The following is a 26,217-nucleotide window of genomic DNA, read 5'->3' as shown; positions in this document are numbered from 1 at the left end:
GGAACAAGAAAGTCTTTGCCTGCTGATGGAAGGACAACAAGAAGTAAGCCAACCTATCTTCTCTACAAAAGGACTTCCAAAGTCTGGGAGCAGCCACCAAAAAGGCCCTCTCCCAGGTTTAACACCAAGGTGGCACTTAAGCCATTTACAAAACAAAATCCAATTGCTTAAGTAATTCCTTACTGTATATGTACATCCATCCATTCAATTCATCAGCCACCAAATAACAGGTGTACAAAGCAAGACAAAGTAAAATCTGCAGTGACCACGAGACAAATGAAACAGCATCAAAGAAGAACCATAAAATCAAAACAAACCGCTTTAAAAGAGAGATCAAGAGATGAAAAGATTCCAGGGATGATCAGTTACAATAAAGTCACGGAGCTGAACAATTGTGCTGAAAGCCGCAGCGTAGCATCAAGCTGAAAAGACCTGGCAAAATACAAAAGGGATTTTCCTGGCACTAAAAATACAAAAAAAGGGTGCCAGGTACACCTCTCTGAGAAGCACATTCCACAAAAGAAAAGAGAGTTAGTGTGGTGGTGTAGTAGTTAGCAGGCAGGAGTAGGACCTGGGAGACTAGGGTTCGAATCCCCACTTGGCCATGAAGTTGACTGTGCGACCTTGGGCCAGTCACTGCCTCACAGCCTAACCTCACTGGATTGTTGTGGGGATTAAATGAGGAGGAAGAAGAAGACTTTGGATTTGATATCTCGCCTTTCACTCCCCTTCAGGAGTCTCAAAGCGGCTAACATTCTCCTTTCCCTTCCTCCCCCACAACAAACACTCTGTGAGGTGAGTGGGGCTGAGAGACTTCAGAGAAGTGTGACTGGCACAAGGTCACCCAGCAGCTGCATGTGGAGGAGCAGAGACGCGAACCCGGTTCCCCAGATTACGAGACTACCGCTCTTAACCACTACACCACACTGGCTCTCAAGGAGAGAACCATGTATGTCACCTTGAGTTTCTTGGAGATAAAGCTGGGGTATAAATGCAATAAGTAAGGCTGTAGAGAGAGAGACACTGCTGAAGACACCCTTTCTCTCCACTGTATCTCAGTTGGATACATCACTTGGAGAAGGGTCTCTGTTCATGATCTCAAGCCGTCTTCCCTGACCTGGTGCTCTCTAGATATTTTAACTGGGGTTCGTGGTAGGGAATCAACTTCGAGAGGGCAGGTGCCATGGCTCAGGTAGGTAACTATGGAAAGAAGTCATCCTTCAAATACCAAGGGTCCCAGGCCAAGAAGGGCTTTGAAGATCAAAACCAGCATGCTGTATTGAGCCCAGCTACCACCACCATGCCAGTTTCCTGACTCTGGGTGGGGATAGGAGACCACACACGTCGCAAATGTTCTCAGAATGTGAGAAATCTCCCCACAAATGCTGTGTAGCTTATGTCTGGGATATACTTGGCAATACTCTGCGAGTTGACCTTGAACGTCGCTAATGGAACGGTCGGTTTATTTTTAAATGTCACCACAATGAGACATTTACAGATTTCTGAGTCTTTGGAAGAAGACGGAAGAGTCTTCAGCAGAGGAGCTGACAATTAAAGAGAATTGTGGCTGCGAGAGGTTCAGTTAAAGAGGGTTAATTATGATCAAGCTCCCAGCGACAAGTTATGTATAACTTTCCCCATAATGGAATTTGCTGCAAAGTGTGTTTTCAGACTCAGCTGTGTCGCAAAGGGACTGATTTGGCTGGCTTGGCTCTTTGTTTATTGATATTCACTTTGTTAAGAGCAAGAAAATTGCATTCAGCTGTTTTTTAGCCAGTAAAACAAAGCAATTGCTTACTGCCTGTTAACAACATTAATGTCTTAATAAGCACACAGAAGCTCATGAGTCCATTCTCTGAGCCAGCATTCAGGAGGGCTGAACAATTCCTATACAGTTTTGAATCAGGCAATTACAGGCTTCCCCTTTTTTATCAAGTAATTTCATTACTTAGCAATTTACCACGATTATGAAAGCAAGCAATTCATTCCCTAACTACACTGTGGAATTCATTCGCTTGCTGGATGCTTGTTTGCCGGAGGGGCAGAATTCACCGTGAAGTAGCAAGCCATGATCTGGACACACATCAGAGCATTCACAAAGTTGGTTCAAATGAACTCAAGGCCACTGGGTACGAGGGAGAGAACTCGTGTTGATTTTATCACATAAAAGATGGGCACATGAATCCACCTGCTGTCACAGATATTGCCACGCAGGCCATATACCACTGATGTACCATCCTATGGGCATAACTGGATGTGATGCTAAATGCACCTATGTATTTAAAGATGCAAATTGCATCTGCTGGGAGGAATGATAACTAACTGCGCCAGAAAAGGGGGATAGAGTCAACCACTTGTCAATCAGCGGGTGTCATCCCAATATATGTACCTGTGAACCAACTGATATCACCTCCCAGGCTATGCACATTTGTACAGGGTTCTACTCCTTCCTACAGTGGACTACAACTCCCATCATCCCTAGCTAACAGGACCAGTCATCGGGGATGATGGGAACTGTAGTCCCAAAAACATATGGAGGGCCAAGTTTGGCCACCACTGGTCTAGATCCAGCAGGGCTTTTCTTATGTTCTTAAGTCCAACAATAAGAAATGCCAAGAACATGGATGCACTCTTTCCAATTTGTCAATTTTATGAGCATGGCAGGGATACTAAAATAAAACAGTTCTACTGCTAAAAGAAACCGAAACTTGTGTCTGCTGCTAAGGTGGAGAGAAGCAAGAAACATACCTGTAGGTTCATAATCTGTAGAGTTCCATTGTCCAATAGGCTCACTCTAGGGTCGCTGCCCACGATTCGCTGTCCATCTTTCAACCACTGGATGCTGGGAAGGGGGTTCCCAGTCACATGGCACTGCAGCTGTGCGGTAGAGTCTATGGCAAGTGTTTGATTGGTTGGTCCTCGGCGAATAATAGGCGGAATACGGTCCGAGGTCACTATTAGGCAAAGCAAGGCAAAACAAAAACAGCAGGGCACGTATGAAATTTAATGCATTTATCTCAGCTGCAGCCCAGGTGAAAAAGTTTACAGCAGGCAGACATTTCCAACAGAAGTTACCTTGGGATTTGAGGAGAGGGAAATGAGAGGGTGAAAGACAGCAAGATCATGAAGGCAAGAATTCTGAACCTGGCAGCTTGCATATGGATGCTGTGTTAAGGTACATACCTAGGTTGTTATTCTTTATTAATTAAATAGTGATTCTTAGTTATTTTTAATCCCATGCTCAGGATGACATGAATACACATACAATAAAGGCAACATGTCTCTGAATACCAGTTGCTAGCGATCCACAAAGGAACAGGACTACTGTAGTCCTTCCTAAAAAAACCTGATTGGCTGCTGTGGGGGAAAGGGCCTAAGGAGGCGCTTGAGTTTGATCCAGCAGGGACCTTCTTCTGTTCCTAATCTTGCCCCCCTTGGTCATCAAAATAACCCTGCAAGGTAGGTTAACCTGAAAATGGTACAAGTCACCAAGTAAATTTCATGGAATTTGAACCCAGTTCTTCCCAGTGCTAGTTGGGCACTCTAACATTGGAAGAAAGGAAGCTGCTTTATACTAGACCTGACCATTGGTCCATCCAGTTCAGTATCATCTACTGACTTGAAGCGGCTTCCCAGGGCTTCAGTCTGGGACATTCCCAGCCCTATTTGGGGACTAAACCTGGGATCTTCTGCACGCAAAGGAGATGCTCTCCCACTGAACTAAGGTGCTTCCCAGCATGAACCACTGCATCATGTTGGGAATACAAAAATGCCATTGAAGATTAAATCAACTGCAAATCATCTTGGGCAGATAAAATCCATGCTTCTCCATTGCGTACAAAACCACACTTTGGTGCTTCAGATTGAGCCTTAGAACTGAACTTCCGTAAGCCACCCTGAGAGCCTTTTTGGCTAAAAGGCAGGGTACAAAGGCCTGTAAATCATGGGTAGGCAAACTAAGGCCCAGGGGCCAGATCCGGCCCAATCGCCTTCTAAATCCGGCCCGCGGACGGTCTGGGAATCAGCGTGTTTGTACATGAGTAGAATGTGTGCTTTTATTTAAAATGCATTTCTAGGGTATTTGTGGGGCCTGCCTGGTGTTTTTACATGAGTAGAATGTGTCCTTTTATTTAAAATGCATCTCTGGGGCACAGGAATTCGTTCATTCCCCCCCCCCAATATAGTCTGGCCCCCCACAAGGTCTGAGGGACAGTGGACTGGCCCCCTGCTGAAAAAGTCTGCTGACCCCTGCTGTAAATGAACAAAGTGGGGGAATTTGTTTGATTGCTAATCAGCTTCACAGCCTTTGCGAACAGCAATTGGTTGGCCCTTGGTTGGCCCTTGGTTGGCTCTTGGTTGGCCCTACCAATAGTACAGTGGTACCTCGGGTTACATATGCTTCAGGTTACAGACTCTGCTAACCCAGGAATAAAGGGTTAAGAACTTTGCTTCAGGATGAAAACAGAAATCGTGCGGCGGCAGCGGGAGGCCCCATTAGCTAAAGTGGTGCTTCAGGTTAAGAACAGTTTCAAGTTAAGAATGGACCTGCAGAACGAATTAAGTACTTAACCCCTGTATTATACTGTGGTGTACCTTCCTATTATTTACCAAACAGGACCAACACTTGTAGCATTTTTCCTTTCATGTGATGGGCTGCTCTCATTTCCGCTGGGCTGTGACATTTCTGTATTTCTGTTCTTCTCCCCCGCCCCCCGCCCCCCCCCCCACAGAAGGGAAGTGATCTTTGCAGCATCTTATAAGCCTTTTATGTGACAGATTGCAATTTGCTCCTTTGCCGCCACCAAAGTTACAGGTGATGGGATTCATATCCATCAGCTTGTTTAGTAACGCGTAATTAAATAGTCAATTAAAGGCAAGTATTAATTGATTACCTGGAGATGTACTGCCTGGGAATGACAGGCAGCAGTAATTGTGTCAATGCAAACCTTTAATCTGAGCTATCACCTGCCTGCTCTGAAGGCACAGGAAAGAAATCGGCGAGTTACTAAATTATGTGTGCAAACTTTCCTCTCACAGCTAATAGAGGGAATACACAGAAGATTCCCTCTCCCCAAAAACAGACTAGGAAATAATAAGAGGCAGCAAGTCTAGCTGGTTCAGCCTTGTGTTTTCCACAGTGTTGAGGAGCTGGATTCTTGCATGCCAAACATGAAGGCAGCATCCTTCCCAGTGTTTGCTCCAAGCATCTTATATCAATCCCTCTAATTCCAATGTTCACACTGTGAGTGCCACTCCTTATGTAGCTGAAATGGATTCATCCATGCATGAGAGGGAGGTATTAGCAGGCTGGGGGGAACCTCAAGATTTGCAGAACTACAAAAAAATGTCTGGGAGGGAATCAACAGTGGACCCCTCCTCAAATACCCACAACGACACACAGTTCCAGAGGCTTAACTCTGCAGGAAAACAGCCTTCGTCTTTGCTTGCACGTTGAAAGGCATAATTCTTGCTTTCCTTTCCCATCTCTCTTCTGCCTATCTGTCATCACAAACAAAGTGAAGCCATTACTAGGCTACGTTTTACACAGAAATTGCTTGTTATGAGAGAGGAAACACGTTAAGAGATTTCTTATTCAGAGACAAGGTGCCCATGTGGAATTAACATGGGGGAAGACCATAAATCATTTCCTATGGACTTGCCTATTATTTAACACAATAAGAGAAATCCGTATCGGTGCAGTGATACAAAACGCTAAGAAGTAACCTAGTAATGAGAAATCAATTTGGCTGTTATTAAATACTTCTGCCTGCTGCGTTGTTTACACTAGAGGAATTTGCCTGACAAGACTCGGCACACAAAATTAGGGAACAAAAAGGAAGAGATGTTGGGAAACGTTTCCACTAATTTGCAAGAATCGCATTGTGCCTTTTGCGTAAAAAAGGAAATTCATTTTGCTCTGGATTGTAGTTATGTAAATGCGCTTTACATACTTCGCTACTTGATTAGGCGGTGTACTTTCCTAAAAGCGGATCAAGCAAAAGAGTGAAACTTGCCTTAAAGCTTCTGTCATCTTTATTCATATACTGCACCCGTCAGTGGAGGATCAGAGCGTTTCTTAAGCTCTAACCCCCTCCCCCCTTATTTGTGTGTTGCTTGCCGGATTGGGTTTCCAGCCTGCATGGAAGCCTGCAAGACAGACTTGTCCTCTTCAGATGTCCACACATAATGTACAGGCTGGAGATGCTGAAGATGTCATGGGTAGGGACTGCAGGGGTAGGTTTTGCCCGCCCGCCCCCCCCCCCGGTAATTTAATGGGGCCATCATTCATGCACTCATCATATCCACTCCCCTGTTGATTTCTGCTTACCTAATCTGCTGTGCTCATCCATCAGCTTTGGGGGGGAAACAGCCTTTCATTGGTTCCTGCTTATTGGGAACCAAGTTCTATTTGATTTTGGATACAAAGATCTTTAAGAAATTGGCTCTTGGCCTCTGCCTTGATTTTGCTATGAGCCTTGCAATAAACAAAGCACCTTACCAACTGAAGAATGAGCACTGAAAATTACCGTATTTTTTGCTCCATAAGACGCACCTGACCATAAGATGCACCTAGTTTTTAGAGGAGGAAAACAAGAAAAAAAATATTCTGAATGAAACAGTGGATGTATGATTTTTGTGGTTCATGCTGTGGCCACAGGCATGTGATTTGACGGTGAGTTTGGGGTAGCCCAATGCAAAAATCCTGAGAATCTATGTGGATCCCTGCTTTGTAACCACGTTTTTTGCGCCATTGCGGCCCCACACAACAATGGATGCGTGATTTTTTTGGTGCAGGCTGTAGCCATGGACATGCTATGTGATCTGATGGTGAATTTGGGGTGACCCAATGCAAAAATCCTGACGATCCATGTGGATCTGTGCTTTGTAACCACATTTTTGTACCATTGCAGCCCCAGGAAACAGTGGATGCATGGTTTTTTTGGTGCAGCCATGGACTCCTTTTGGCAGCAAAGCATCTCCACTGTAGCAGCATCCTAGAAAGCAAGGTCTGCTCATTTAGGTTTTGCACTCTCACTTTGTGTGTCTCTAGGGCTGTGGGTTTGAATCCTGAGATTCCATAAGAATGTATGACTCAAACCCAAGTTCCGTCTAGCCCGGAACCTGCCTTCCCACAACATTCAGCCAAACCAAAATCTGCTAAACTCATAAAAGCAAGGCATGAAGGCAAAGTCCTCTCCTGCTGCTGCTGCTCTCAGGAACTGGTCTTCAGTGGCTTGTTGTCTTTGAGCACAAGGATCTACATAACCACGAATAAGCTATTGATTCATCCTCCACGAATTTGCCTAAAGCTGTCCGCCATCATTGCATCTTGTGGCCATCAATCTATCCTGTGGTAGAGTCACTTCTGTCTGAGGAACCTACAATATGCTGTCTGTGACTGCACACTTGTGTACCCATAGATAAGTGGCAGAGCATATGTACTGCAAACATAAGGTCACAGGGTCAGTCCACAGAATATCTAGTTAAATGGATCTTAGCTAGCAGGCAATGGGTAAGAGCTTTGCTCGAGAACTCAGAAAGGCAAGTCTAAGCTGACAAGCTGGACGTATGGTGTAACTAATCTAAGGCAACCTTGGGGCGATTGCCACTTTTTCATGTTACTAATATCATGCAGCAGTCAACTACACTGTAGTTGTAATGGGTAACTTGGGCCTTAGGGAGGACTTCTTGGTGCACTAACAGCTATCTGTCAACTCCAGAGGTCTGCACAGAAGCTTTACTGACAGCCACGCCACAAACCAACCCTTTAAGTAGTTGTTGACGTCCATCTGTCTTGAGAGACAATGGAATGTGCCTCCAGGAGTGAACTCAAACCACTGCATTAGTAGCACCAAAGTGACCTACTGAGGGCACAAGCCTGGGCAGTGTTTATGGAGCTCCTGGGCTGCCTGGATGACAAGACCCTCCTCTTGGCCTCGCAGATGTGGTCCAAAGGAAAGCAGAGCAATACAGTTGGCACAGCTTGGCTGCAGGAGTTGCCAGAAGAAGGCACCCAAGATGCCATCCAACCATCTTAGGGACTCCACTCTGGATTTGTGTAGCCATTTCTTCTCCCAAAGATATCACAGAAGGCAGCAGAGGTTTAGGATCAGATTTTTCCTTCTTCTAGATGGGCTACCTTCCTGGGTTGATGAGCCCCATCTGCCTCTCAATTCCCTCTACAGTATGTGCAAAAACCATCTTCTTGACCATTGGACTCACTATTGGTCTCATCCTCTCAATCTGCCAGAGCCTGTCTTTGCATGCAGGGAAAGTCCCTAACTCACTGAGGGTTTGAGACCCATTAGCTGTTCTCACCTGGTTTAGCCAACCAGTCAAAGCCATTCTCAGGGTGTGGCCACCATCACATGCTGACAGCTTCTAGGAGCCACAGGCGAGGGCTGAGTGCAGGTGGGGGCCAAAGGTGGACAAACTACCCAAGAAAGATAGTTCCCTCCCCCCCCCAGAGGTGCTACCCCTCCCCTAAAACCTCATCCACCTTTAAGTAGTGTATGTCAGCTAACAGTCTTATTAGCCCTGCTCAGCCCTGAACAATCTGTTTTCACTGAATGCACAGAGCCAGAGCGGAATCATGTCCACTGGGCTTGCCCCCAACTTCCATGTGTTCCACTGGACCTCTGAACTGAGCCCAGGCATGTACATACAGCTTGTATATGTGATGCTTCACTCCATGTGGTCGGAGACTTGGCTTCCTGCAGAGTCTGGGGTCATATATAAAGAGCCCATACAACTTGGGTCATCTTCAACTAACTTCTACACAGAGTAGACCCACTGAAATTAATAGTCCATAAGTTAGCCATGCCTATTGATATCAACGCACATGCTCTGAGCAGGACCAGCACTGGACACAACCCATTGTTTGGAGGTCTGGTGGAACATATGGAGCTTACAGCAAGGCTAGTGGGCCCGCTCCTGCCTTCTCCCCTCTCCGTGTGTTCAACTAAGTTTTACTTAGAGTAGACTCACTGAAATTAATGGAGCTAAGTTAGTCGTATCCATTGATTTCAGTGGGTCTACTCTAAATAGGGCTACTGCCGAATACAACGCTGTTTGCCTGACCATAGATCAAGGGTAGTCATCTTGGCACCCTCTGGATGGTGTTAGGACTACCACTCCTATCAGTCCCACCCAACATGACAAAGGATCAGGGATGATGGGAGCTGGAATCTAACAACATCTGTGTTGGCCACCTCTGCCATCGGCCATAACAGACTGAATCTACGTTCACAGCAAAACAGTTATGGACAGTGCAATTAAACACAAGCTTCCAGACAAAAGACTTGGTTATTAATGGGACTGCCATTCATTTGTCTGAGAAAGCCAGCGGCTGTGCTAATGAACTCAGCGCCGAGCCTGCCCTAGCTAAGAAGTGCTTAGCGCTTGTGCTTCTCCGGACGCTTGACATTGGTGCCAGTTTTATTGTGGATCAATGCCATTGATCAGATGCGCTTGGAGGGAGCTTGCTCTGACACTATGAGAAATGACACTAAATAAGAGCCCTATTGAACGGAGGCATACCAAGTCATGCAAGCGGCGAGAGGAAAGGGAAATGGAGGAGGCAGGGGGGGTGGAAGGGGAGGGAGGGGGCCAGAGAGCAGGGCATGAAGGATTAAGAGGGCACCCTTGGCCTCAGCCAGCTGCAGAAACAGCCATAAATCGAAGCTGAAATATCGTCCTTACATCCTTCGGTCAGCAAACTGACATGAGGACAGACAGTGAAGAGGGGTAGGGGAACTGCAAGGCAGAGGTAAGAGATGGAGAATCAAGAGAACAAGTGGAGGCTGCAACAAAATGTTGCTGTCTGGAGTGCCCCGGGGTTCCAGCCAGCCAGTTCTGCTCTATTCCAATATACTCCATCCCATTCCGTCCTCCCGAGTTTTCCATGGGTCTCCCATTAAGAGTTAACTATCACGCCAAGGTCAGACAGTGCACTTAATAATAATAATAAATCTTATTTACACCCCACCCTCCCCAGCCAAGACCGGGCTCAGGGTGGCTAACACAAAATATAAAACAATTGATTGAAATACAACTTAAAAAACAAGATTAAAATATAACATTAAAATGCAGCCTCATTTCAGCAGAAACTCAAAAACTTTTTTGGGGATGAAAACGTCAAGTCTTCACCCAGGCTAACTATCCAGACTAGTCCTACGTGGGCCAGAAAAAAGCCAGGGAAGTCCCCAAGTAGGAGTTCCGTCACAGAAGGAAAAAAGGAAAAAAAGGAAAAAAAGGAAAAAAGAAAGAAGAAGAAGAAGAAGAAGAAGAAGAAGAAGAAGAAGAAGAAGAAGAAGAAGAAGAGTTTGGATTTGATATCCCGCCTTTCACTCCCTTTAAGGAGTCTCAAAGCGGCTAACATTCTCCTTTCCCTTCCTCCCCCACAACAAACACTCTGTGAGGTGAGTGGGGCTGAGAGACTTCAGAGAAGTGTGACTGGCCCAAGGTCACCCAGCAGCTGCATGTGGAGGAGCGGAGATGCGAACCCGGTTCCCCAGATTACGAGACTACTGCTCCTAACCACTACACCACACTGGGGGGAGGGGATCAAGTTAATTCCAAGCCAAAAGCCAGGCGGAACAACTCTGTCTTACAGGGCCTGCAGAAAGAAATCAGATCCTGCAGGGCCCTGGTCTCATGAGACAGAGCGTCCCACCAGCCTGGAGCCAGTGCTGAAAAGGCCCTGGCTCTGGTTGAGGCTAATCTGACTTCCTTAGGGCCCGGGACCTCTAGGGTGTTGCTATTTATGGACCTTAAGGTCCTCCGTGGGGCATACCGGGAGAGGCAGTCCTGTAGGTACGAGGGTCCTAGGCCGTGAAGGGCTTAGACTTCATGATGTTTCCCCTTTCTAAGGGTTTCCCCCACCCCATTTCTCTCCACACTCCCCTGCTGCCAATCTTGAGGCTCCCCAGTCTGTGTTTGTGACACCCCAGGACTGTTGTAAGTAGGAAGGCAGGCAGGCATGCGGAGGCTGACCGAGGGCAGAGCGAGTGAGCTGTGGACCTCATGAGATGACCAGCAATGACCACCCTAGGACCATTTGTAAATGGCTTTGAACTCTTTGGAGAAGAGCAGGGCAAGCCGTCTCCCCCACCCCCATCTGGGATTCTGACTCATGGGGAGTTTCATGTGGTGTCGGGTTTAACATCCTTTGAACTCCTTGTGTTGTCTTGGGTTCCCCTTTTCACAGGAAGGTTTTGATGCTGTTCTGAACTGTCTGGGACTTCCAACGCTTTTGCTCGGTAAACGGATACCGTTGTGAAGCGTTGAGTCAACATAACAGCCAGGAGAGAACTAAATCTCCTTGGTGCAGTTTTTCATTCCCTGACATGAAAGAAAACACAGAGGAACACAGGCAGCTGCCTTCTTCCAAGTCAAGAACATTGGTCCATCTAGCTCAGCACTGTCTACACGGGCTGGCAGCCGCTCTCTAGGGTTTCAGAAGGGTAAGGTTGCCAAACGTCCAGAATTTCCTGGACATACCTGGAATACTGCAGTCGGAAGCAGCGTCCGAGCAGAAATCGCTGAAATGTCCGGAAAAATCCGGATATATGGCAACCCATGTTGGCAGTGTCAGTTCTGGAGATTTTTGCAACAACTTTGCAAAAAAAAAAAAAAGGCAACACAAAAACACACACAAAAGCAACAACGTTTTTGTCTGGATTTTCACTTTTTGAAATATGGCAACCGAACAGAAGGGTGGCGCTGTGGGTTAAACCACAGAGCCCAGGACTTGCCGATCAGAAGGCCGGCGGTTTGAATCCCCGCAATGGGGTGAGCTCCCATTGCTTGGTCCCTGCTCCTGCCAACCTAGCAGTTCGAAAGCATGTCAAAGTGCAAGTAGATAAATAGGTGGGAAGGTAAACAGCGTTTCCGTGTGCTGCTCTGGTTCGCCAGAAGCGGCTTAGTCATGCTGGCCGCCGGCTCCCTCGGCCAATAAAGCGAGATGAGCGCCGCAACCCCAGTGTCGGCCACGACTGGACCTAATGGTCACGGGTCCCTTTACCTTTACAGAAGGGGTCTCTCCTACTCCTACTTGGACTGAACCCGCGATTATTTTCATGCAAAGGTTACACTCTATCATGGAGCTACAGCCCTTCCTCAAGAAAGGGGCTTTTTTAACTGCACATACCTCCTTATCTCCCAAACAGTAAAGAAATTGTATTTAACATTATGCAATATTTAATAACAATAATATTAAATTTGTAAGGCTGAAATGCCACCTTGATTTACATCACTTCCCGATGGTTGCAATCCTTCACCCTAGTGCTGTCTTCCCCAACTTGCTGCTCTACAGATGTTGTTGGACTGCAATTCCCATCGTCCCTGACCACTGGCCATGCTGGCTGGGGCCTGATGGGAATAAGAGTCCACAATATCTAGAAAGCCCCAGGCTGGGGAAAGCTGCTCTTGATCTGCTGCCCTCCTTAGCAGCAAGACTCAAGGGGAGAGGGCATCAGTGCTAGATTTTCTATGCTGCATACATGAGAGATCTGCCCCCTTCTAATCCCCTGAAACTAAAACCCCAGAGGTGGCCAAGCTTCACATCTGCCCAGCAGCCCAGCGAGCTCACAGGCTCTGCCCATTATTTACAACCCTAATTACTCTCTATCGACTGGGAAGCAGCGAACGGACAAAGGGCGCTCGAGAGTTCACACACAATTGAATTTCCCAGTAACAATCAGCAGTGAAAGCGCACACAAGGGGGCGGAGGGGGAGGGGGAGGCGAGAGAAAATCAATCAAGGCAAAGGAGCTGGCTTCAGACAGGGATCATCTGTCGCACCTGCCAAGCTTCCAGCATGAGGGCCCTGCGCCCGCCGCTCATACGAGGAGACGGATCGCCAGCACGTCCTCCCCTCCTGCCCCGCCAAATCTCCCACGCAGCAGACAAACGGCTTGACATCATATTTGATGGCATGTGGGTGCAACCCACGAGATTGTACACAAGTCCCAGCTGCCTTTTCCCTCCTCCCTGAGTGTCGGGGGAAGGGCGGCGGAAGATAAGGCGTGATTTAGCTCTTCTGTGCTGACGCTGAAAGGTGGCAACAGATACTTGTCCACTCACTGATGCCTCCCTGGCAAAATCATGTGCCTGATGTGGACACACACACACACGAAGAAGTGTCAATGCGCAACACACACACACACACACACAGAGCCATGTCTCCCGTGAGCTGGAGCAGTTTTGGAAAGTGTGTGCCTTTTCTTGTTGCCGTAGAAACCCAGCTGGCGACGCTGCAACTAAATGAGGATTTCAGGGTTACAACCTCCTTTGTCTTATTAATCCCTCCCAATTGTCTGCTGCCAATGGATCAGGTGTTTCTGTTTAATAATAATAATAATAATAATAATAATAATAATAATGGAGAGGGTGGAAGGGAGGACTCTGTTGAGAGTAGAGGATTGCTCCCTGGGGAGAAGCTCAGAGGTAGGGGAATGAGGCAGTACAAAGCCTTTCATTTCCAGGTCACCAGTTCAACAAGGTGATGGTTCAACAAGGCCTATTTGGCACAAGAATGGATATGGTGGCTTCTGAGCTCTCTAGACAGGGCCAGCCCTTGGAATGACTCTCTAGTCAGATCTCCCTTCTTTCCAGGGATTCAGTTTGGGGATTCAGAGGGTGGGGAGAGAACCCCTCTCGGGCCATGACCAGTAGCGCAAGTGTTACTACACGAGCAGCACTTGTGGAAGAAGCGCCTGTAGTGCTAGTATTTCTTTGGCCTGAGGAGGCTGCATCGCTCTCCTCTGACTCTAAGGACTCCAGCTCAGAAGGCCATGGTCTCTCTCGTTTTACAGAAGTCAATGACTTCTAAAGCAGGCTCTGTCCCTTTAAATGAAGGTGCTCCTCTCATGGAAGATGGAGCTAGCTACTGGGATGCTGAAGGCTTCTATTTGAGGCTCAGTCGGAGGCCAGCTGTTGCTGAAACAACATCTGAGCTCTGCTGTCATGTTAAAGCTGCAGGCTGGGTCCTGACTGGAGCTGTCCATGGTGCTACTGATGCATTGCCCTGCCCCAACTCTCTGTAACGCCCGCAAAATAACTTTTCTATTCTGTCAGGGTAATGCAGGCCATTAAGAATGCATCTTTTCAGAATAACTTGTTTCTGATTTTAATTTTTATTTATTTATTTTATGTACATACGGATCTCAACTGCAAAGGAATCACATGATATTGGGCCCACAATTCTAAACATGCAGCTCCTGGTGGATATGAGTCATGCATCTGAGTCATTAACAGGGTCATCTGCAGAGACCTTAGTGGTTGGGCAGGGATATAGGGGATTGGCAGCCCCTGAGGTATCCTAGGCTCAAATTGCTAAGGGCCTTGCAAATTAACACAAGAACCTTGAACCTTCCCCAGGAATGTATGAGCATCACGTGCGGGCTTTTGAGCACTGGAGTTAATGTGCTGGTGATAGTGTATCCTCACAAAACTGGAGACCCTGGACCAAGGGTAGCTCCACATAGAGCGCAGTGCAGTAATCAAGTCTTGAGGTTACCAACACATGCCTCTTATGACATCTTGCCCTGCACCATATTGGATTTGTAAGAAGATGGCTTCTTAATAAAGCATACCCTGCTCAGTGTAGAAAATGCCCAGCATGACAGCAATTTGATTGTGCTGTTCTTTCCATAGCTAAGTTGTTATTTACGAATATACGCCATGAAATTCCACCCACCACCCTCCTACTACTCCCACTTCTACCTACGTAACTTGACAACATTTCATTAAATAATTGTTGATTTTGATTAAGCACAGCTTGCTTGGGAGAATGGGAGGCGCAGGGGGGGCAGGGGAGAAGCCCCCCCCCCAAGTCCTATTGTTAGGTGGTGGTAATGAAGGAAATTGCCTACACAGCTATTCTTTCTCTTTCCCTCTGAACCTCCCCCCACCCCTCCATTTCTTTCCAGTGATTGTAATAAAAGTGAAAGGTTTTCTGATCAAGCCAAGCCCCTTCTATGATTTCCAGGCATCTGAATATTGCCAAGGAAACATAGACAAAATGATATTAGCAGCAAGAAGGAAAAGGGGACTGCTACGGTTCAAGAAGCGGGTGGCGTTGTGGGTTAAACCACACAGCCTAGGACTTGCCGATCAGAAGCTCGGTGGTTCGAATCCCCACGACAGGGTGAGCTCCCGTTGCTCAGTCCCTGCTCCTGCCAACCTAGCAGTTCGAAAGCACATCAAAGTTCAAGTAGATAAACAGGTACCGCTCTGGCGGGAAGGTAAACAGCGTTTCCGTGCGCTGCTCTGGTTCGCCAGAATCAGCTTAGTCATGCTGCCCACATGACCCAGAAGCTGTATGCTGGCTCCCTCGGCCAATAAAGCGAGATGAGTGCCGCAACCCCAGAGTCGGCCACGACTGGACCTAATGGTCAGGGGTCCCTTTACCTTTACTTTTAGGGCTCAAGAAAGGTTCTTCAGTGACTTGGTGTGAAATTTCCTCCAGGTAACAGCTGAAGGGTGTGCAACCTGTGGGTGTCCGTAACTTGGACTACAACTTCTATCATCCCTGACCAATGAGCATGCCGATGGGAGCTGGAGTCCAACAAGGTGTGGAGGGTAATTGGGTCCTTCATCCAGGTAATGGCCAAACTAACACTGAGACTAGGGGACGACAAAACTAAAGAAATGGCTGGTCACTTCCTCCCTTTTCAGAAAGCTCTGAATGGATCAGTATTTTGGGGAGCAGAGGTATGTTCTTAACTGGTACTCATAGAATTGTAGAGTTGGGAGGGATCACATGCGTCATCTAGTCCAGCCCCCTGCAGTGCAGGATTCCCCCTCCCCAATGTAGGGTTCAAACCCACAACCCTGAGATTAAGAATCTTATAGTCTACTGACTGAGCTACTGACAATGAATGGCACACTGGTATCATTCTTTAGGATATACAGTGGTACCTCGGGTTAAGAACTTAATTCGTCCTGGAGGTCTGTTCTTAACCTGAAACTGTTCTTAACCTGAAGTACCACTTTAGCTAATGGGACCTCCCGCGGCTGCCGCACGATTTCTGTTCTCATTCTAAAGCAAAGTTCTTAACCTAAGGTACTATTTCTGGGTTAGCGGAGTCTGTAACCTGAAGCATCTGTAACCTGAAGCGTCTGTAACCTGAGGTACCACTGTACCATATCTTTTCTCTCTTTTTATTCAATAAAATTTAATTTTCCAAAATAATAAAACTTTTAATAACTGGGTACAAGCTTAGTTATATAATACAATCTCCGCAAAAACAACAACATTGCATTGGGTACGTAGTGTCATTTCAAGCATGTTCTTAAGTCATTAATGGTTAATATAGCCTCGCCACAGACAAATTTGAGCTGATGGGGGGGGAGAGAATTGTTATCTTCTTCCCTTACATATAAAAGAAAGGTGCGTCAACAAAGCTATCTCTCTAAGCAATACCTTTTGCTACTCTTCTAAGCCAGGTTAGTCGCTCTGAGATAGTTACATCCCAAATGCTGTTGAACCATATCTTGAGGGGTAGCTCAGCCTGAGATTTCCAAAAACACGCTAGCACCAAACGTCTGGACATCAGTTAAAAGAACACTAAATCTTTATGTCAGATGGTGAGGTCAGAATCTATGTTTAATGAATGCAGGGCTAAAGCTGGATTTGGTGAGTTCTCCATTACCCAAGAAAAACCAACAAGATCTAATTTTGCAGAGCCTGTTGCCCCCTCCTGCAAAAAATAAGAAAAATACTATCCTGGTTGTTTATATTCTAGGATTTGTCTGAGATGATATTTTCAATGCTCACATGTAACCCAAATGGACAGATCCTATGAAGCCCCACCCTTGTAGGTCTTAGTGAAATGTCAGGAGAAAGATTCTTGAGGTTATTATTGGGGATGGGGGTCTTGCAAAGCCCATGTACATAAGAAGTCTTTTCTTAGAATCACAGACTTTTAGAGCTGGAAGGGATTTTTGAGGTCATCACACCCAACCCACAGCCCAGCGGCCATAATATGCCTCTCTGAAATTTGTTTTAGTCTTGCCCTCTTATCCTCTCGTTTCCCCCAGCTGCCACCCCCATCATTATTTTCTCAGATATGCATTTAAAAGAAGGAGAGAAACTGCTCTAATGTAATAAACTACTTAAGATTCCATCAACTTATTTTTCAGTTTGACGCTGCGGGTCATGTTAGTAGCAGTATTTCATTATTTTCGGTTAGATACAAAGGCAAGATGTTGATTTAAATATGGGGCGATGACAGTAAAAAATAGTTGTGAATCATATGCAAAAATATGGATGGAAGAGAATGTGAATAGCAACCCCCCCCAGAGACCCTTAGGGTACCCTCTTACATTTTAAAAATAATAATGGCGTAACAGGTTCAAACCATAGAATGGATGGTTGTCAACACACCAGGGGCTCATGCCATCCTCTTTGTTACAACAGCTTTCCCCACTTCCTGTTCAGCAGGAACAGAAACTTGTCATGATAATGTCTGAATAGGCCAATACTATGGTACCTCGGGTTAAGTACTTAATTCGTTCCGGAGGTCCGTTCCTAACCTGAAACTGTTCTTAACCTAAAGCACCACTTTAGCTAATGGGGCCTCCTGCTGCCGCCGCACTGCCGGAGCCTGATTTCTGTTCTCAGCCTGAAGCAAAGTTCTTAACCTGAGGTACTATTTCTGGGTTAGCGGAGTCTGTAACCTGAAACGTATGTAAGCTGAAGCATATGTAATTCGAGGTACCACTGTAATGGTTTATGCCTGCCCATCCATTTTTATTTTATTTCACAGAATTTGTATACTACTTAATTGTAAAAAAAAAAAATCCCCTCTAAGTCACAAAAAACATACATTAAAGTTATCTATAAAAGTCAGAGTTTTAAACAAGTTAACCTTAAAAAACAACAAAAAAGCAGTTAAAATATATGTTACAACCCCCCCCCCCACTTTAAAACATGTACCAGTTTTACATATCCGGGTAAGCCTGCCTTAAGAAGAAGGTTTTTAGCAGCTACCAAAAATAGTACAGTGAAGGAGCTTGCCTAATGTCTATGAGCAGGGAGTTCCAGAGTGCAGGTGCTGCTGTGTTAAAAAATTGATTGCTTACAGGTGTGGAACAGACATTTTAGAAATCAGACTATGGGATCTGATTCAGGTTTTGAGGGCAAGTGTGAACCTATTTGGCTAATTTGGACCTTGCAGCAAACTATGCTTATCACTAAATGGAGAGGAAGCTGTGAGACAGAGGGAAGTGGTGACAGGAGCTAATGCCAGAGGCTTACTTCCAATCCTCTAAACCAGCAGTTTTCAACATGGGGTGCCTTGAATGAGAGTCAGGGGTGCCTTGGGCAACACTGGCCTTTGTCCCTCTTTCCTTCCCTCCCTCCTCTGATGCCCTCTCACATCTCTGCTGCCCCAAGGCTGAAGAAGTATCTGAAGAAGTGTGCATGCACGCAAAAGCTCATACCAATAACAAATTTAGTTGGTCTCTAAGGTGCTACTGGAAGGGTTTTTAAAATGTTGTTTCGACTACGGCAGACCAACATGGCTACCTACCTGTAGCCCCAAGGCTTGTTTGCCTTATGTCCACCTTTGGCCAGTCTCTGTCAGGCTGCTAAGGCTGGGGGGGGCGCATCCTTTTTCCAGCCCCTATGGGGCGTCATGAGGAGGCACCTCTCTTTGGGGCAGGGGGCGGCGACTCAGAGACACCCAAGGAGAGGGGAGAGGGGGCTGAGGGAAGACTCCACAAGGGAGGGTGTTCAAAAGGGATGAGGGGCTGCCAGCTGTACAGGCAAGGGGTGACATAGAGGGGCTACTGAGGCTCAGAGTGTGTTTCCTCACAGGGGAGCTGCAGAAAGAATGTAGTTGATCAAGGGAGCTGTGGACTCAAAAAGGTTGAAAACCTCTGTTCTGAACCATGGTTTGGAGGATCATTTGAACTGAGCCACTGTGACTCTCTAACAAATTGTTTTTTTTTTTTGTGATTTATGCCTTCACTATTCTCACCTACAACGTGATTCTAACTATCTTGCTCGGAAATGTTTTACTAAATTGATAGGAATTTACTCCCAGGTAAGGGGGGTCAGGGCTGCAACCTCTCTCTCTCTCTCTCTCTCTCTCTCTCTCTCTCTCTCTCACACACACACACACACACACACACACACAGTACTACCATGTTTAAGGCAGGAGCCACTCTCAGTTCCAGCTAAGTAATAAATGAAATTGGATCCAAGAATTGCTAAACTGTGAGTCATCCCCAGAGGCTGAGAAACTTTGGGATTACTCCCTGCCTCCTTAATAAGCGGCTATTTGATTTGAAAGAACATGATAAGCATGTCTGTGCATCACTTGGCTTGCCGCCACGCCCTCCAAGGATTAGGGAAGCATTTCCTCCCAGTTAAATCTGTGTGGAGTCGGTGTACATCAGCGCCTCTCGCTCCAAACTGTCCCAGGCGTGAAAAATTTATCTTCCACTCGCAGATAACTTACCATCTTCCACTTCCAGGAGAGCTTTCGCCAGGATGCTCCCTGCCACACTAATGGCTTGACACATGTAGTAGCCCGAATCTGAAGTCTGCACGTCCATGATGTTCATCTCGCCACTTGGAGACACAGAAAAACGGCCCATTGCCTGAGGGGGCTGGCTAGGAAAAAGCAGGATCTGTAGAAAATAAAATGGGGGGAAAAGCATTTTCAAGTCCCATCCCCTGAAAACATGCAAGAAGAATGCGGTCCTTGGTTGCCAATATGGCCTTGGGTTGCCGTCCACTTCCCCACTGCCCATTTCCCAGAATGTCTCCCTCTTGAGAGACACAATAGTTTCCCCCTTCCTTCTGTGGGATGTTGTCATGGGATCAAAAAGAGATAATGGGTGAATCTCCAAAGATGCTTAAGAAAAAGGTACCTTGTATTTGTAATGAAATGTATTAGTATGTCAAATCCTAATACATAATTCCAAGGGAGTTATGCCTGCCCTGGGGGAAACGCAATCATCTTGGAAATAATAATAATAATAATAATAATAATAAATTTTATTTATATCCCGCCCTCCCCAGCCGAAGTCGGGCTCAGGGCGGCTAACAACAATAAAACAATACAAAAGTACAACACAAACAACACTCTAAAATCATTCATTATAATATTAATTAAATTCAAGCCACTGGCCACCATTGGGCCAGAGCTCCGCGAAGATTGCCGAGGGAGGGGGTCAGGCTGTGCCCTGGCCAAAGGCCTGGCGGAACAGCTCTGTCTTGCAGGCCCTGCAGAAAGATGTCAAGTCCCGCAGGGCCCTAGTCTCTTGTGACAGAGTGTTCCACCAGGTCGGAGCCACAGCTGAAAAAGCCCTGGCTCTAGCTTCTCTCTTCATCAGCCTAGTTCAGACATAACAGGAAGCTGTGGTTTCCTGCTGCGTGACTGAGCTGTGGCAAGTCTTGAGCTCATGTGCCTCCCCCTCCCCTATTTTACATGCGAGAGGAAGAGATTAGAAGCATCTGCTTTGGGTTTTAAACTAACCGCAGTTCACTGTGAGGTCTGAAATCAGGTAACTACGGTTTGTTTTGTGGTTCCAGCTAGGAACTGAAATCAAAATGACATTTCTCACCTATTTTAGGGTTGTCATATTTCAAAAAGTGGAAATCGGGACACAAAGTTGCTCTGTTGTTGTTGTTGTTGTTGAGGGGAGGGCAAAGTTGTGGAGTTGTTTTTGCAAAATCTCAAAAAAAGAAGAACCTTTTGAGCTACAGTGGTACCTCGGATTACATACGCTTCAGGTTACAGACTCCGCTAACCCAGAAATAGTACCTTGGGTTAAGAACTTTGCTTCAGGATGAGAACAGAAATTGTGCTCCGGTGGCGCAGTAGCAGCAGGAGGCCCCATTAGCTAAAGTGGTGCTTCAGGTTAAGAACAGTTTCATGTTAAGAACGGACATCCGGAACGAATTAAGTACTTAACCTGAGGTACCACTGTATTTTTAATGAAATTCACCAAAAACTATGCTTCCAACATGGGTTGCCATACGTCCAGATTTTCCTGGACATTTAAGCTATTCCTGTCCAGACACTGTTTCAGACAATCGATTCCTGACTGGCTGGGAAATTCCGGCCATATGGCAACCCTACCTAATTTAGGCTACTGGAATAAATAAATTTAGTTAGCAATAGACTTTTGTGTGAAGGGCCTGTGAACTCAGAAGATGCTCAAAGATTAAATATACCCTTTAATTCTAACTATGTATTTTGCACCTGGTTCTGGTTGGTAGAGGTTCTAGTAGAAAAACAGAAAGCAAAATGAAGCATAGATCCAGGAAGTATGAAGCCTGTCCAGCACAGGGGTGGTGAACTTCTAACTCGTGGGCCTAATTTATCCAGGAAGGCCATTTTCCCCAAATTAGGTCCACTTTCCCTGCTGTCGCCACATCACAGGTGACAGCAGGTGAAGGCATGGCTGCCACTGCTTTGAAGTCCTTTTCCAAATGACCTTCATTGAAACCAATTTCAGATGTATTTCAAAGGTGAGACCTCTTCAATTTGTCACCAGTCCCCTGTTCCACCAGTCAAAGTTGGCCCACAGAAGGATCGGGCTCAGTTGCCCACCCCTGCTGCAGAGGCATAACCGCATCCTGTACCCTTGGTGGGCAGAACAGGAGAAAAGCTACAGCTACAGCCCCTCATAATTTTTCTCATTTTTCATGGCAGAGAAGCCAGGAGGACAATGTCACCAATTTTCTCCAGGAGGAGAGATTCTCCAACAGATCTTCAGGGATGGGACTCATTATTGGCAGCAGCAGCACAGATCGTTCCTTTGCGGGGGGGGGGGGGTGTGTTATCGGCTAGTTGTTTTTATTGTCATTACACATAGTGGAACCTTGGTTTTCAAATGTAATCTGTTCCGGAAGACCATTCAACTTCCAAAATGTTCAAAAACCGAAGCAGGCATTTCCATCCAGAAAACTCAATACGGAAGCTGCATGACACGTTCGGTTTCCAAAAAGTGTTCGAAAACCGAAGCAGTTACTTTTGGGTTTTCAGTGTTTGAAAGCTGAAATGTTCAACTTCTGAGATGTCCGAAAACCAAGGTACCACTGTATTCTGGTTTTTATGTTGATCTTTTCTGTGAACTGCACTGAGACCTCCTGGTATAGGGCGGTATATAAATTCAATTAATAATAATAATAATAATAATAATAATAATAATAATAATAATAATAATAATATGAAAATAATAATAATAATACAGTGGTACCTTGGATTAAGAACTTAATTTGTTCTGGAGGTCCATTCTTAAATTGAAACTGTTCTTAACATGAGGTACTACTTTAGCTAAAGGGGCCTCCCGCTGCCGCCGCCGCACGATTTCTGTTCTCATCCTGAAGCAAAGTTCTTAACCCGAGGTACTATATCTGGGTTAGCGGAGTCTGTAACCTGAAGCATCTGTAACCCAAGGTACTACTGTAATAATACCACCTCTCCAACACAGAGACTCCCCCATCCATCCCTAACATTATACCCTCCCTATCATACTCCTGCATGGAATTTGACCACACGTGACAACTGCATCTCAGAACAAAAGCAAGCCGAAAGATTCAGCATCCACACCCAGGCACATATTTGCAGAAAAGGAAGGCAAGAGGACATGCTGTATTGGGTAAGGTCGCACCTACCTGGCTACCTTCCTTCTGCCAAAACACGGCTGGCGGTGGGTTTCCTTTGGTCTCGCACTGAAAGGTCACGGTGCGGCCTTGGGCTACAATCTGATCTCGAGGACGGGTCACCAACTGTGGTGGAACTGAGAGAAAAGGAGAGGCAAGACAAAGACAAACAGGTTTAAGACTTTGGGGGAGTTAAGACCTGCACCCACCCCTGGACCCGTCCAGTCCTAGGTTTTTCATATCCAAACCCAGTGCTATAGTCCTGGGATTGGGAAAATGTGCTCCTCCTGATCAGCCACAGCTCTCCTCATCTCTGACCTTTGGACATGCTGGCAAGGGCAGGTGCTTAAGTCCAACACCATCATCTGGAGCAGCCTTTCTCAACCTGTGGGTCCCCAGATGTTGTTGAACTACAACTCCCATCACCCCTAGCTAGCATGGCCAGAGCTCAGGGATGATGGGAGTTGTAGTCCAACAACATCTGGGGACCTACAGGTTGAGAACCGCTGATTCTGGAGGGACATCAATTCTCCATTCTTGTTCCTGGTCGCTATACTCTGCTGTCCTGTCTCTGGGCTATTTGCGTGTGCTTGAGTCGTGGAACAACTCAATAGTGGTACCAATCTTTAAAAAAGGTGATAGGAATTGCCAAGAGAACTACAGGCCTATATGTTTGTTACCATGCATAAGTAAAATCTATGCCAAATCTTTGCTTATTAAATTGGAAGAATGGATGCTGACAAAAGGTCTACCTGGTAAAGAGCAGGCTGGTTTTAAGGCAGGCTCGTCAACTCTTGACCAGTGTCTAGTGTTAAGTCATCTTGTGGATAAATATGTCATGAGAAATAAACGTAAACTCTTTGTGGCATTTGTGGATTTAAAAAGTGCCTTTGATTCGGTCGACCGCAATAAACTATGGACTAACCTAGAACACCTTGGTATCGACCCATATCTACTTACACTGATTCAAAGTTTACATTCTAATAACCAAATATATGTTAAAGTATCAAAAGATGGTAGACTTGCAGGTCCTATTCTGAATAATCGAGGAGTTAGGGAAGGCTGTATCTTGGCCCCTACCCTATTTAATTTATTTCTATCTGACCTACCATTATTTCTTCAAAACGCAACCACTCATACTCCTTATTTAAACAATAGCCCACTCTTTTTATTACTTTATGCAGATGATGCTGTAATTATTTCACTCTCTGTTTTGGGTTTAAAAAAATTATTTAAGAGTTTCTCAAACTACTGCTCTCTCAATAATCTCAAAATTAATTATGATAAGACAAAGATTATGCAATTCAGAAAGAGAGGGAACCCAAAAGGCTGTATAATTAATGGACATCTAATACAGGAAGTTAAGCACTTCAATTATCTGGGAATCACATTCAAAAATAATATGAATTGGAATACACATATATGTGCTGCAATAGCTAAGGCCAAAGTGACAGCCCACCATATTAAATCCTATTTTTTTTCTCCAGTAGGAAACAGATTTATTCCAGCTGTATTGCAAGTGATTGACATGAAACTCTGTGCCCAACTTCTATACGGCACACCAGTGTGGATTTCAGGTGACCTCAAGAGGTTGGATAAATTTCACGCATCCCTTTTGAGGTCATTATTAGGACTTGCAAACTCTGTAAAATATGAAACAATATGTTGTGAGCTGGGAATACTGCCTTTATCAGTAAGAGCATGGCTGAGGACCTTGAAATATTGGATCTTCCTCCATTATAGAGCCCTATCCCCTAATACTATACTTTACGATCTTTTAAGTGATAGGGCAATCTACAATCTATCAGTGATTTGTAGGAGAAAACTGGATTCGATAGGGCTCACCCTAACTGATTTTGAAACCTCTGATCCCAAAGATATATGGGAAATTATCAGGAAGACCCTCACAGAAAAAAGTGTTCTCGCCATGCTTGAGGTTGCAAAGCGCAGCACCTGCTCTCCTATCCACCTAAATCTCCCTTTGTGTAGAGATTTTCAAAAGGGATACATGACAAATCTGAAGAAACATGAATCGTGTAGGCTGTTTATGTTGGCCAGATTTAACATGTTTCCCTCGGCGGTAGTGAGAGGAAGATACTTAGCTATCCCAGAATCAGAGCGTCTCTGTAAATGCAGAAAACAGGAACCCGATACTCTAGAGCATATATTCTTTTCCTGTGATTTTGGCAGCTATGCCAGAAGACAATTATTTGAGGCCCTAAAATTTAATAGACAGTTATTTACACAACCAACTGTTCAGGACCTGCTGGCGGACAGCGATGATCAAATTACTTTAATAGCGGCTGAATTTTTAAGTGCTGTCCATGAAGAAAGAATGGGCCATGATAAAGAGACTTAGTGGTTTTAATGGTAGGTGATGTTGCTGTGTTGTATTATATTATTTATGTACATTGATTTATTTTTTGGAGTTAAGAATAGGACTGGGATAAATTGTGTTCGCTGAGCCCGTATTTTATACAGTCTGTATATTATGTTTGTTTGTTATTGTGAGGTGTGATATGCCTAATAAAGGATTTTGAATTGAAAATAAAGGTTCTGCCCCAAAGACATTGACAGCACTCAGTAGCTCGGTTGGTTAGAGCGTGGTGCCGATAAGTCTAAGGTTGCAGGTTCGATCCCTGTATGGGGTAGCTGCATATTCCTGCATCGCAGGGGGTTGGACTAGATGATATTCAGGTTCTCTTACAACTATATGAGTCTATGAATAGATGTATTTTGTAGCTATCTTTTCACCCTCTTATAAAATAGGGAGGGGAATAACTACCTATTCACTCTGCCTACTGGGAAGCTCTTGTGTCATGTGAAATCTCGCCTCTGGAAAAAGAATGTCTGTGCCTTCATTACTTTCTCTCTCTTAACTGGTTTGAACTAATAATAGTCATAGCAGCAGCCAATGAACTTTATAAGAATTAGCATCTTTTAATCCAGATGGATTGAAAGACCTGCTGGTCCTCTTGTGGAATGGGGTTGTGAAAATTGTGTCGTATGTCGTGCATGATCGTGTGGGTTCTGACCCTCTTCTATCTGGCTCCCACTCATTTATAGCTCGCTCGTTTGGGGAAGGGGTGGAGCTTGCTGGTACGGCACACACGCTTTGAGTGCAGAAGGTGCCAGGTTCAAGCCCCACCATCTCCTGGTAGGGCTGGAAAAGACCCGTATATGAAACCCTGCAGAGATGCTGCCAGTCAGACAATAAATAACTAGTTGGACCAGTTGTCTGATTCTGCATTAGGTGGCTTCCAATGTTTCTAGATATCTGGAGCACCTGCTTTCACAGTATGGGCAACCCAGAAGATTTTAAAGCAAGAACAGGAAGAGGCATTTAACAAGGGAAGAGATAAAGAAAGGAGAAATGCAAACCACTGGGGTATGGTAAAGGAACACAAGCTATAACTTCACAGAGGAAATCAAACATATTAATGTGCTTCCAGATAGGCTTGGACTTTTATTTATTTATTTATTTAAAATCCAGTCTATAAATGCATGCAAAGGATATCATCTTGCAATGGAAGAAAGGAAAGGAGGAGACAGAGAGAGGCAAGAAAAGAAAAAAAGACCCTCTAAATC

The 26,217-nt window shown here is 45.4% G+C and overlaps 1 protein-coding gene across 7 annotated transcripts in view; it reads right to left on the bottom strand.

Moving 5' to 3' along the window:
* ROBO3 (roundabout guidance receptor 3) overlaps positions 1–26,217 on the bottom strand; it is a 354,058-nt gene that overhangs the window by 42,598 nt on the left and 285,243 nt on the right. For all 7 annotated transcript variants that reach the window (XM_053367474.1, XM_053367476.1, XM_053367477.1 and 4 more), the window contains 3 exons: positions 22,642–22,766; positions 19,472–19,643; positions 2,749–2,954 (listed from right to left, as the gene is read on the bottom strand). In XM_053367474.1, the coding sequence (XP_053223449.1) occupies positions 2,749–2,954; positions 19,472–19,643; positions 22,642–22,766 (503 nt within the window). The remainder of the gene's footprint in view (positions 1–2,748; positions 2,955–19,471; positions 19,644–22,641; positions 22,767–26,217) is intronic.

Source organism: Podarcis raffonei, chromosome 15 (genome assembly GCF_027172205.1).
Source record: "Podarcis raffonei isolate rPodRaf1 chromosome 15, rPodRaf1.pri, whole genome shotgun sequence".
NCBI classification, from domain to species: Eukaryota; Metazoa; Chordata; class Lepidosauria; order Squamata; family Lacertidae; genus Podarcis; species Podarcis raffonei.
Note: the sequence above shows the minus strand (reverse complement) of the source record. Positions and strands in the feature narration are given on the sequence as shown.